At 35.7% G+C, this 14,389-nt stretch overlaps 1 protein-coding gene across 2 annotated transcripts in view; it reads right to left on the reverse strand.

The window, feature by feature from the left end:
• NR2C2 (nuclear receptor subfamily 2 group C member 2) overlaps positions 1–14,389 on the reverse strand; it is a 60,262-nt gene that overhangs the window by 2,177 nt on the left and 43,696 nt on the right. For both annotated transcript variants that reach the window (XM_070933599.1, XM_070933598.1), the window contains 3 exons: positions 14,153–14,274; positions 4,486–4,625; positions 799–936 (listed from right to left, as the gene is read on the reverse strand). In XM_070933599.1, coding sequence (XP_070789700.1) covers positions 799–936; positions 4,486–4,625; positions 14,153–14,274 — 400 coding nt within the window. The remainder of the gene's footprint in view (positions 1–798; positions 937–4,485; positions 4,626–14,152; positions 14,275–14,389) is intronic.

A 14,389-nucleotide genomic window follows, 5' to 3' on the forward strand; every position in this document is an offset into this window, starting at 1 on the left:
ACCTTTGCTTTTCCCACCATTTGAGAGTGATTGTTTTATTTTAAAAAGTTAAGACAAAGAATCTTTTAAGCCACTTTGGAACAGTTTATGGTTATGTTGACTATTCTTTGACAGGCAAAACATAAATAGTCTTATAGTGCCTCTAAATCCCAGATAGGCTGAAATCAATAATGGGGCCAACTAATATAACTTTCAGATGGTTCTTTAGCACAGGAAGATAAATGTAGGAACCTGAAAATTATATCCATGTCAAGTGCAGAAATCAGGAAACTCAGGCAGTTCAAACGTATATAAGGGTTTTGTGCAAGCTTAAGCTTTCTTCAAAAATCTGAACTACTAATGATAGGAAATTGGCAGTTAGGTCTCTTGTGGGCACAAAGGGACTCGAGACTGATGATGCATTTGACCCCTCCCTCAGTTTCAGCCTGGTCATCTACTACAATCCTCTTTATTATGATATTCTATTTGGGACTGCAATTAGAAAATATTATTCACAGGTCTTCCATATTTTGCTCTAACCACAGAAGCTGCTTGCCAAATCATTTAAAGAAAAATAAAAGGAAATATGACTCTTAAGAAAGTGTTTCACTAATATATCAAATTTAAGTATCATATTTAAGCAGTAAGTCTCAGTGAAATGAAGACTTAAAAGGTCAAAGTAAACATTTTAATCCTAAATTAAATGTATTAGAAAATGTGCTGCCAATTTCTTTACTGTTTTAGCTAGTGTCAGAGTATTAAAGCATTTAAACAGCATTAAAGACGCATACTGAAATAAAATCATTATTAAATGCTTACCAGGACTAAAGAGGACTATAGCTTTAAGATAAGCATATTCATATCCATCAATATCAAGTTTAGCCATACTGTTACAAAACTCCTGGAGTTTCCAAATGTGCTCCATCACTTGTTTTATTCGATCTCCAGAAAGTTTATCTAGAAGTAAACATTATATATTCTCAAAATAAAAACTTCTTCAGGACATAATCATTTAGATAGCAGTTTCATATATTACATTTCCTTCATGGAATTTGAGAAAAAATCTTGCTTTTTCAAATGGAATTAGCATCTTAACACCTCTTTCTGCTCCGTAATTTGAATTACATATTCTTATAATTCTCAATTGCAGTGAACAAAGCAGAAGCAGAGACTTACCCTTTTGTTAAGAATGCAGACAATGAAGAAAAATCAAGCAGTAGACAAGGGTAAAAGAAAGGAGCTGATATAGAAATAAAACTGAAAGTAAACCAAAAGCTGTAGAGAAAGATACAGGGTCTAATAATGATCAAATAGGAGAAGTTGAAATTGCCATGAGATATTTTTTAGTCAGAGAAGAATTGAGCAGGCTAGAAAGAATTAACCCTTTTGTGGAAAGCACAGTGCTGCTGAAATAATTTCACTGCCCTTAGAGACAGAGGACTTTCAAACATCTGGGTTTGACTGATTAAGATGGACATAGCTGATCCTACATATTCTTTATGGGTCAAATCAGTTTTTCAATTTCAGTGAACAAGGGACTGGAGAAGGCAAGAAACTGATGTCTAAAAACAACATTCAATAAATCTGCTATACTAATTCAAACTAGGCCTTGAAGGCCAAGCTCATCAATATTTAGTAAGGAATAAAGTTGGAATACTTGCCAAAGCACCCTTCTCTAAATGTTCTCTAAAAAGACATTAGTAAAAGTGTTTCAGTCCAAATTAGTAAAGATTGTACAAGGAATTTGGAGCATTTTCTACACTGACCTTATAGTGTATGGGTGTGTGTAAATATAATGTCACAGGTACTAACTTTCTTTCTGAAGCACTACAGATGGCGGTGTGTGGTTGCTCAGAAAAGATGTGTCATTCCCCCATTGGAGTCTGAATCTTCAGGGGAAGATGAGCTGGAAGAAGAACTGACAGAGATGGAGTGGCCTGCTAGGCTGGCCTTGGAGGAAACTGGGGAAGGGCAGAGTCAAGGCTTTTCTGAATTAGTAAGGCCTGCAGACAGGGTAGAGCTCAGAAGAAGAGCAAGGACAACTCCCTCCTGATCTGAGAGCAAGGAGGGAAGAGAGACGGCGAGATCAATGCAGATTGAGCTGGCTACGAGGGAGGAGAGTGCCCTGTCTCCTTTCACAAGGCACACCTGGGGACTGAGATGTAAGGAGGTGCCACTCTGTCTTGTGGGGCTTGCCAGTTTGCCTGCTTTGTTGAACTTCTTGCTCTGGTTACTGTTTAGCTAACCTGGCTTATTGGACTGCTGGCCCTGGTTGCTGTTTGATTAACCTGGCTTATTGAACTTCTGGCCTGATTGCTGTTTGGTTAACCTGGCTTACTGGACTACTTGCAGCCAGAGACTTCTGAAGGTGCATGTGAGAGCTTTGCTCCAGGACTTGTAGTGAATGTGGCAATGTTTGGGGGCACAGTTGGAGCAATAAAGGAGAGTTAGACCAGTTCTCTGGTTGTGTTGCTTTCATGCCACGCCCCGGGTCATCACGATGTGCAGGATGGTACTGAAATCATTGAGACAACTCAGAGGAAAATTAGATTTCTATAAAGCAAGAAGCAAGTTGTTATGTCTCTTACCTAAGAGACAAGGCAGATCTGACAATGACAATGACAATAAACTATTTGTCCTCTTGAACTGGCATGGGAATTATATTCAGCCAACATTCGCAGCACAGGAAAAGTGAACAAGAATTACTCAGGAAGGCCTTAATTCTTCTAATTTTGATCTTTTCATCCAGAAAACAGACTTGTTCTTTTGTTTGTTTGTGTGTGTGTGTGTGTGTGTGTGTGTGTGTGTGTGTGCGCTTCACTCCATTGCTGAGAAATTGCCCTTTCAATTCTTTTTTAAAAGTTAAGTAAAACTTAATTTGTATAAATTTAAGAGCTTTGATATTTCTCTATTATAAAACAGATTAATACTGAATTCCTATAGAAAGATCTCACTATGAAATGTTTTTATCTTGTTCTTCTGTTCTGTGATAGTTGTATTTCCATATGTCCTATGTGGCCAATCCAGTCTTCAAATATATTTTAACATTTTCATGGAACCTCTGAAAATCCTATCTATTTTCCTCCCAAAGTGGAAGATAATCAATAGTTCTATACTCCAAAGCAAAATAAAAACAGACACCTCTAGGAATATTGCAGGGAGGAAAGATGAAGATAAAGTATTTTCCTGTCTTCTTTGATTCTGTGATACATGATGGTGCACATCAATAAGGGAGAAAGAGACAGAACATTTGTGGCAGTGGGCCTATCTGGCATATATGTAGCTTCTGGGACTGAAAAAGCTACTCTCTAAACTTATGTTTAAAATATTTTACCTCTGCCTTATTATTCTGCATGTCTTTTCAGCCACTGTATTTTAGAAACCACTATTGTTTACAAATTAAGTATTCTGCAAACAGCAGGATGTAAAACATCCATTTTTCTTAATTAGGAAGTAGTAATAACAACACTGCTTATTTTATCAGACTTTAATTTCTACTAAAGGCAAGAGAACTACTATTTTAATTATTGTATTCTACTCCTGCTGATATAAAGCTATCATTAAAAGAAAACTGACTACACCACAATTAGATCAAACAGCTTCTCTCTATTTTCAATGAAGATAATAGTTCTACTATTTTTTGTTTCCATTTACAAATCTGCTTCGAATACCCTTCAGCTTTGGATGATGGAAAATCTTAAGAGCCCTACATTTAATCAAACGTAGGGCACCTACCTCTCCATGGCATCTGAATATCCTGCTCTTTCCTTGACCAGAGGAACTACATCAGTAGTGTTGTTTTTGAGGGCCTGGCTGGGGGGGTGGAACCTGTCTATTATAATTAAGTTTGAAAGGATTTAACAAATTAAATCAAATTAACTGCTATTTTTATTCTTCTAAACCTAAAACAACAAAGTACATTAGCCAGAAATAGACCCCACCATATTTTTTTTATAAGAGAAAAAAATGATACATTGCAGTTAAATAATAATATAGCATTACAGTTTTAGCATGCAGGATTTTTATTAGTCATGAAAAATATGTAATATCCTAATCCCTGATATGAGATGAGATGAGAATAAAGAGAAACCCTTCGCTTCATGCGATTTGGTCTGTCACACTTGCCATGCTTTATTGATTTTACTGAAATTTCTTTGTTTATTGTGAGCTTCCCAAAATCACTGGGAGGCATACAATTTAGTAAATTATTCTTCTATTATATTCTAATATAATATATTTGCTCATCCCTCTGCCAAGAATGTCAACTTCAAAGGAAGGCCTCAGGAAGCCGCCCTGAGTCTCCGGAGAAAGGCGGTATATTAATTGAACTAATAAACTAATCTCAATATATGTATACTCAAAGAAGGAAATGCAACATTACAAGGGGAATTAAAAGTGGACACCACTTTTGCCCTATTAACATAGAAAAAATGTATGTACCAGTGATACATACAATTATAAATCCTTGAATTTATAACAATTAGAGCCTTTAAAAATAATACATACCTTCCTGTATGCTGTTCTGCAAATGGTTGACAATTGCTGCTAAGATAGTTGACAAGCTCATCACCTGTGCACACTGGGCTAGGCCTAGAGTAAAGAGCTCATTCCAACAGGCACGCACAAGGCTTGTATTACAGTCTTGCCTACGAGTTATAAAAACAAATGGTAAAGCTCAGGATATTTTTTTTTTGAATATAAAAATTTCAGGGATAAGATTGCAAAAATCTAATAAATTTGAAATGTTGTGAGAATTGAGACATATGTTTTCTGATGTTTAGCACTGAAAAGATCACCGTGTGACACAGTTGCCAACAGACAGAGGTCCAAATGTTATTTATAATGAACTTTTAGCTAGTCCATTTTTTAAATTATAAGAACATTACAAAAAAAGCAAAGTATCAAAATTAAGAGATAAGGGCTATACAATATTGAAAACAATTAATAAATAACAACAAACTAAACCAAGACCCCCAACTTTTAAGATTCAATACACTGTAATACTAAACATCTGGAAGAAGGATATTACCTAAAATATTAATGCAGTACTCTAAAACAATAGAGTTTTAGAGTATTCTAAATATTCAGGGCTTCAGCTTTAAGTGGCAGCAAAATGTCCCCATAGATACCAAAGGACAAAGAGTAAGACCCTAATCCTGCTTGCTCAATAAAGCTAACTGAGCTTAATTCTTTCTTCCTACTGTATTTCCTAGACCTAGACTGTTTTCAGTCTGAATGCATTGTAGGTCCCAAAGATTGCTAAACCAATCATGTGATGATTCTTATCAGCATTAGGTGGATTAATCCATAATATTTGCCAGGGACAAACATCTTTTTTCTGTCTTCCTATTAAGAGCTGCAATCCCTGAAGGCAATCTATTGGGGGTTGCATGATGGGCAGGACCAAAACATGCAGATGAGGCCAAAGCCAAAATTGAGCAGAAATACCTAGTTTCACTATTTTATTTCTGGCCTATATTTGATATTTTCTCAATGAATGAGATAATACAGTAGGGGAAAATAAAAAACAAATCCAACAGATTTGAACCAATTTCAAGGATTGTCTCAAATTAGATCCTACACTGTAGAGTCGTTTCTGCTCTCTGACCTTGGTTGTTTGGTTGCAGATGTAACATCTTTACTGCTAGAAGGGAGTGGGGTTTGCTCTCGGCTTATATACAGTAGCTTGCCCTGTCAGTGTAGGTGGGGGTTTTCTCCTTGGTAGTTTCTTGGTTAGGTTGTTGTTTACTGCTTGGCTGTTTGTCTGAGTTAGAAGTTCCTATAGTCTCTTTTGAATGTTGTGCAAATGTTGTTTATCTCTATGGGCCTGTTGATAGCAGACTTGTATGAATACCAAGCTTCCTAGGAAACAATAAAAAAAAAAGCTAAAAAGGAAATAAAACGCCCAGAACACCTCCTCTCTAGCAATCAAGATTCAGATAAGGAATTAACATTACAATTAACACCAGACAAACAATCAAGCAGTAAACAATAGCCTAATCAAGGAATTGCCAAGAAGAAAATAATACCCCTACTAACATTGACAATGGCATATATAAATTGAGTGCAAATTCCATATCCTTTTAGCATTGAAGATATTACTTAGTCAGATAGCAAGCTCAGAGAGCACCAAGGACTCAACAGTTCATCCCTGAGCTATCTACCATGTAAGACATTGCCTAAATCGTAGCAATTACATGAAATTCTTAATGTACAACCGTTGATTAAATGGTGATTTGAAGCTATGACAGTATTGAAAAAAAAGTGACTTAGAACTTGTCCTCAAAAGTTACAACTGTTGCACCATCCCCAGAATCAGGTGATTGCAATTTGCAACTTTCCCAGGTTTGGGGAGCTGGTTTTCAACAAGCAAATTCAACAGGGGAAGGTGGATTTGTTTAACGATCTGCATGATCACAGAATTCACTTATTGCTTATCAACAGAAATGGTCAAAAATCTGGTCATATGATGATTTTCTTAACAACCATATCAGTGACCAAAATCCCAATCCCAAATGTGGTTGCAAATCAAGGACTACCTGTACAGTTAGCAATTCGTTATTTTGTTCTGATTAAGAAAGTTTTAAGCAAAACGTCTCCAGTATTAAAATGCAAAATATGAGGTTTATCTGCTGGTTACTTAGAATAAAATTTGGTATTTTGTTCTGACTAAGCAATTAGCAGATAAACCTTACTTTTTGCATTTCAGCATTGGAGTATAGCTGCTATATGGACAACCATTATGCATTATCACAAAATGTTGGAAATGTATAGATCAGATCTTATGTATTACCTGAAATGTGCAATGTTCAGCTTCCCTATCTCATCCCTTGGGACTGTCAATTCTAACTGAAATTTATCCTGCATATTCCCCCTTCCTATTAAAAATATTTTTATGGTACATAACATTGTGTGCATTTATGAATATGTGAAGCAGTAGCCACATTCTGAAGAGCAGCCTCATCGAATATTAAACTAATAACTTCTGATTTGAATTAACTGCCTGCCTGCAAATTAAGGTACAGTATTATCTTTATAAACTGATCCTAATCTGCATATAGTAAACAATAGGTCACTATATTGCTACATATAAATCATTCTCATACATAAAAACATTCAAGTACACAAGTAGATACATACTTTATCTTCCCTTTCAGAAAGAATAGAAAAAAACAACATATTGTCTGCATACAACATTACACACTTTATCATATCTTTTCTCTGAAATAGAACAATCTATTTCTTTCTCACATTCACACATTCCTGAATGAAATGTCGAAGAGCAAATGTTTGTCTATGTACTGCTCACCTAGCTGCACTTCTCAAATTTTGCTGTCATCTCTTATATTTTTTTAATCAGGATTCTGCCAAGCATCATTCTAAGAACATTTATGACACTAATCCTCCTTATTCCTTTTGCTCCCAATATCAGGTATAAATGCATTTTTCATGCTATCAGGTATAGATGCATTTTTCACAAGCGCATTATATTTTGCTGAATTTTATAATGTAATCTTTGACTAAAGTCTCAACAACAATCTTTTCCTATTTATACACATTGTACAATATCCTTTTGGTATCCCTTTCCTTTCTCCTCTTTTTCACAACTATCGTTTTCTTACAGCATGTTCCAGCCACCTACTGCCTCTCTTACTTTATCATATCCAAGCATCCCAATCAAACAGGCTACCTAATCAAGCAGAAAAAATAGATGTCCTTTTTTCCAACCAACCAACAAATATATGCATGAAACACACTATAATAGTAATGGGGGACTTCAATTACCCTGATATCAACTGGAAAACTAATTCTGCACTAAGTGAGAAATCAAATAGATTTCTAACCACGGTGGATAAAAATCAATGATTTTTTTTAAAAAAATCAAAAAAATCAGATTTTTTTGATTTAAATTGGATTTTTTTTTATTTTTATCGAATTTATTTTAATAAAAAACTTTTGGGGTAAAAATCTATCGTAAGATAGTTTTCTATTTAAGATACATAAATAATTTAGTTTATTCAGCATGAAATGGAGCTTAGTTATGTAGCATGAGGCTGTATATTCTGCAACACTGGGACTATCGGTGAGTCAACAGTGGGTCAAAGGAGTAGCAGAGATAACAGTTGCTCTTTAAAAATTATGATTTAACGAGGCTTCTGGTTGGCACCGTCGGCGTCGTGGATGGTCTTTTCGGACCGCCAGCCCCACGATTCCATTGGAGCCGTTCTGACAGTGTTAATCAGCTGTCAGATGGCTTGAAAACCTCTCCTTCGGGAGAAGAAGGAGAGGAGAGCTGGTGGGCGAGGGTAGAGCTCCCCGGAAGCCCCTGAACAATTCCAGGGGCATGGAGGGTGAGAGCTCCCTGTTCAGCCCACTGAAGCTCCGGATCCAAGGCGACTCCGTTTTAAACGGAGCCAGACGTCACGACCAACTCTGCTGTCAAAAAGGAGATTAATTGAATTCAAAAGCAGACAGAACGGAAGCAGGAGAACAAGCTTTTGCAAATATTGTGCTTAACTCCTGGGATACCTTGTTTCTACTTGATTTTTCTGAGCTGGAGGTGGAAATGGCGTCCTCGTTGTGGGCGTAAAAGTGAAAGTTAGAAATGAAAGTGCTTGTTAACAAATTTGTGCTCAAAGACTGGATTTAAATTGCTGGGATTTGAGAGCTGGGTGTAGAAAAGACTATCTTGCTTGATAAATCACAAATAAATTTGAGAAAGCTGTTCAAGAGATTTTATGGCTGTGAAAAGAAAAATTCTTTTATAATAATATGGCTTCCAAGCAAGGAGTTCCTGAAAGTGGTGGAGGCTCTCTAATGGCGTCAGAAATGATACAGAGAATTGATTCACAGAGCCAGGAGGATTTTTTTAAGAGAACTTACAGAATTTATAAAGGAAGCCATGAATAACCAAATTGCAATTATTAATAACCAAACAGCAATCATGGAACGAAAACTTACAGAACTGGTGGAGGATATAAAAGCAATTGAGGATGTTTTTGAAGGAAAGCACAATGACAATGCAGGAGACATTTTGACCAAAACAGAGAAGCTGGAACTGGCTGGCTCTCAAGAATCTTCAAACTTTCTTCCTGCTCTTTTGGAATTAACTGACAGAACTTTTCAAAAATATAATTTGGAGCAGAAAGAAGTAGAAACTGACCAAAGGTTTTGGACTTTTCTTTGCAAACTGATAAATCTTATCGAGTCAATTCTTCGTTCTATGAACTGGCTGATTATATAAGCAAGAAAAGTCGATATGGGGGCTCTAAATCAGAGGAAATGGTTCCAAGAAAGGGACAAGTTTTAAAGATACATCAAGTTAAAATTCAAAACCTCCTCAAAATAAAAGTAGGAGGGAGGAAGAAAGACTGGAAAAAATACAGAAAGATAGGAAGAATGGAAGATTAACTTTTTCTGGTCTAACTATTGATTTATTAATGATTAATTACAATGATTAAGTAAATGAATTAAGAAAATATAGAAATTCAATTAATGATTAATTAAGGTTTACTTATTGTTGTATTAAGATTTTTAAAATATTTGAATTTTGAGAATAAAAGTAGGAGGAAGAGTAAAATGATTAAGTAAATGAACTAAGAATATTTTACAGATGTATTACAAGATTTTTAGGGTTTGAATGATCTATTAGTGTTTGTTAATGTTTTTAAAACTCTTAGGGCTAAAGGATTATATGTTATTTTGAGTTTATAAAAAAGGGAGGCTGATGAATAATTTGTAGAAGAGGAGTTAAGGGGACTAGGGAGTTTTAAATCTTGCATTAAGTTAGCATATTTTAGCGTATGTTTGGTAAAATTTATAACTTGTTTTTGTTCTGGGAAGTCGGGGGTGGGGGGGGGTGGGGGGGGGAAGGGGGGGTTGAAGGCTGGGTTTATAAATGTTTATATTGAATGATTGCCTATATTGTATATTTGTCTGATCTTAAAATAAAACTTTTTTTTCAAAAAAAAATTATGATTTAAATCGAGTTGATTTAAATCAAGCCTTTTTACTAGTGATTTAAATCAACTCGATTTAAATCAAATCCACCCTGTTTCTAACCAACCTAGCTGACAACTTTGTTGTCCAAAAGGTAGAGGAGGGAACTAGAGGGACAGCCATACTGGACTTAATTCTTACAAACAGAGAAGAAGCGATAGAGGGAGTTGAAATTGCAGGAACCTTGGGTGAGAGTGACCATGTCATACTAGAATTAAACATAACACAAACACAAGCAATAGAATATAATGACCCCAGAGTGTTAGATTTTAAAAGAGCTGATTTTTATAAACTCAGAGAGAATTTGGGAAAGTTTCCTTGGATGAAAATCCTAAAAGGGAAAACAACTCAAGAATCTTGGGAAACCCTGAAAAGTACAATCATAAAAGCCCAGACCAACATAATACCACTGAGAAAGAAAAAGAAGAAATCCAAGAAGAAACCAGCATGGCTGCACAAAGATCTCTCTGACAAATTGAAAGACAAAAAGGACATGTACAAAAAATGGAAAGAGGGACACATAACTAAGGCAGAATATCAGTAGACAGCCAGAATCTGCAAAGATGAAGTCAGGAAAGCAAAGGCTTAGAATGAACAAAGACTTGCAATTAAAGTCAAAGATAATAAAAAAAAGTTTCTTCCAACATATAAATAACAAGGGAAAAAAATCAAGGAAACTGTTGGTCCACTAAAAGAGAAGACGGCAAGGAAGTAACAGGCAACAGAGAGAAAGCAGAGCTGCTTAACTCATTCTTTGCATTGATCTTTGGCCCAATCTACCAAAAACGTAACTGTAAAAGACACACTAGAAATAAAAATTAAAATAAGCAAAAAAAAAAAAAAAAAAAAGATAAGAGAATACTGTTTGATCTTCATGAATACAAATCACCGGGACCTGACGGATTACATCCCAGAGATCTAAAGGAGCTGGCAGAGGTCACCTCAGAACCACTGCACCACATCTTTCAAAAATCCTGGAACACTGGGGAACTACCAGAGGACTGGATAAGAGCTGATGTGGTTCCCATCTTCAAAAAAGGGAGGGAAAAAAAAAACAGACCCAGGAAACCTCAGACCAATCAGCCTAATATCAATACCCGGGAATAAAACAAACAGATCTGCCAACATCTAGAAATAAGTAAAGTAATAATTAACTGTCAGTACAGGTTTGTTAAAAACAGATCATACCAAACCAATCTTATTTCATTCTTTAACATAGTGACTAAATTAGTAGACCAGCAAAATACTGTGGATGTAATAGACTTCAGCAAGGAATTTGACAAAGTAGACCACAACCTACTTAGAAAAAAGTGGGATAGATAGCATCACCACCAGATGGATTCACAACTGGCTGCAAACTGTACTCAACGAGTAGTCTTTAATGGGTCTAAGTCTACATGGATGTACCACAGGGTTCTGTCTTAGGCCCAGTATTTTTCAATATTTTCATAAACAACTTAGATAAGGGAATAGAAGGGGAACTTACCAAGTTTGCAGATGATACTAAGCTGGCAGGAATAGCTAACACCCTAGAAGACAGGCTCAAGATCCAGATGGATTTCGACAGACTTGAATACTGGCCCTATCTAATGAAATGAAATTCAATGTAGAGAAAAGTAAAGTCCTACACTTAGGCAAGAAAAACCAAAAGTACACATATAGACTGGGTGAAACCAGGGTTAATAGCAGTAACTGTGAGAGGGATCTTGGAGTCTTAGTGGACAACCAGCTAAATATGAGCCAGCGGTGTGCAGCATCAGCCAGAAAAGCCAATGCAATCCTAAATTGCATTAACAGAGAGATACAATCAAGATCAAGTGAGGTACTAATACCACTCTATAAAGCCTTAGTAAGACCACACCAAGAGTACTGCATCCAGTTTTGATCACCACACTATAAAAAAGATGTTGAGACTCTAGAAAAAGTGCAGAGAAGAGCAACCAGGATGATTAGGGGACTGGAGACTAAAACATATGAAGAACTGTTACAGGAACTGGGCTAGTCTAATGAAGAGAAGGACCGGGGGAGACATGATAGTAGAGTTCCAATATTTGAGGGGCTGCCACAGAGAGGAAGGGGTCAAGCTATTTTCCAAAGCACCTGTTGGCCAGACAAGGAATAATGGATGGAAACTGAACAAGGAGAGATTTAACCTGGAAATAAGGAGAAATTTTCTGACAATGAGAGCAATCAACCAATGGAACAGCTTGCCTGTGGGAGCTTCATCATTGAAGGCTTTCAAGAAGAGATTAGACTGCCATTTGGGGGGTTGGACTAGATGATTTACAAGGTCCCTTCCAACTCTGTTAATCTGTAATCTGTAATCCTTTTCTATACTTTCTGTTAGCATAATTTTACTCACTTCTATGGAACTCTGTTATATCTTTCAATATCTTATACCCATCTTCCACAGTTTCTATTGTGAGGTTAAACTACCTTTTAATACTTTTTCTTTCATACAGGACATCTTTTTCTACAGTTGTCCTATAGTCATTAATGTATTTCATTTTTTTCCTTTTCTTCTATGTCTACTTTTTAAAGCTCCACTCTTGACAGTATCCAAAACTGTTCTGTGTCACATCAGAGCCTCTCATTACTCATGGGTCTTTCAGTACTTCTCCCAGTCATTCATCATAAACAATCAAATAAATCATCATTTAATAGGCATATGCTTAAACCTGTATTCAAAACAAACAACATTTTTTCTAAATTATCAATCATTCCCAATCATTACAGGGTTTCTAAATTATCTATTTATACTACTAAATTATTACTTTTATCGTCTGAATCCCATCCACCCATTCATATCATTTAACTGAATAATTTTCCCCCTGTTCACATTAGTTTACATCACAAATTATTTTCCCCAAACTAATCCCTAGTTCTTCCATTATCACCGTTCAGTGAAGTCGAATAGGCCACTAATACCAAAATACAAATTCTTACCTTTCATATGTCTTTACAACATTCCCTGATCACAAACAAAATATTTTTGGCACAATTTGGCCAACACCAGAAGCATTATCAAAACCTAGTTTTAGTCCTAACATGCTCAAGGTATGCTATATAATTTGGGATCACTATTTAAAAGCCAAAATACATTCATAGTACCTCTCAGCAACTACAAGTATATGCAGTTATTAACACAATCATGGTGTTTATTAATAATTTAAAATTGGAACGTGGACAGATATATACATTTTTAAAGTAGGGTAAACATGCTATTTCTTCTGAAAGGTTTAAGAAAAGATACTATCAGAGAAGATCTCTGAAGGGAATGTTATGAATGAAGCTAAAAGGTTTTCAAACTGAATTACTTTTTATAGTTTTTATATCATCAAAAGATACACAGTTTTGTAATTGGCACCCTGAACTTTGTTTTTGGATCTAGTTTCTGCAATTATCCTTCTTAATTATTCAAATTGCACACCTAGATTTATGTAATATTTTATAATGTTAATTGACTTCCAAATAATTTTATTTTTCCTTTGAAAAACTATTTAATGGGTAATTTATGTTTAATTTCTGTATATTCTTGTTCTTTTTTTGACCTGAGCTTAATATTTTTCCTTTGTGTTTTATTGAAAGCCAAATGAAATTTGCAAAAAAGTGTATCTAGTCTAACTCATTATAGCTTTTCATATGTTGTACAACTAAAATTGTGAAGCTTGACAATGCAGCTTCAATACAGGTAGTCCTCAAGTCACAACCACTTGTTTAACGATTGTTCGAAGTTACAACGGCACTGAAAAAAGTGACTTATGACCGGTTTTCACACTTATGGCGCTTGTAGCATCCCCACAGTTATGTGATCAAAATTCAGGTGCTTAGTAACCGGCATGTATTTATGATGTTTGCAGTGTCCCGGGGTCCTGGGTATGGAAGCTTCTGACAAGCAGAGTCAATGGACGAAGCCAGATTCATGATCGACTACATGATTCGCTTAACAACTCTGGCAAAAAAGATTATAAAATGGGCACAACTCACTTAACAACTGCTTTGCTTAGCAGTGAAAATTTTGGGGTCAATTGTGGTCAGAAGTCGAGGACCACCTTTACAGCATTTGCTTTAGTACAACAAATGAAATACTTTTATTTTAGAGAATCATTATATATTGTGGATTCCATTCAATACATACAGTATTTATCAATGGAAAAAGAAAGCACATTCTTACCCTAGTGCTTGAAAAGCAGGAATGGACCTGGCCCAATGCATGGAAAGAAAAAGTAACCGTGATGCAGACTCACAAATGTAATGCACATTCAGGTACTCTGGCATTGGGCTAGGCATGGTTAACTACAAGAGAACAACATGAAGTTTATTACAAATATATATATTTTAAAATCACTGCTATATTAATCAATATAATATAGAACCAGAAGAAAACACATCCTTTTTATAATGAATGAAC

Source organism: Pituophis catenifer, unplaced genomic scaffold, assembly GCF_029215685.1.
Source record: "Pituophis catenifer annectens isolate HBS135680 unplaced genomic scaffold, rPitCat1.0.hap2 SCAF_2, whole genome shotgun sequence".
Taxonomy (NCBI): Eukaryota; Metazoa; Chordata; class Lepidosauria; order Squamata; family Colubridae; genus Pituophis; species Pituophis catenifer.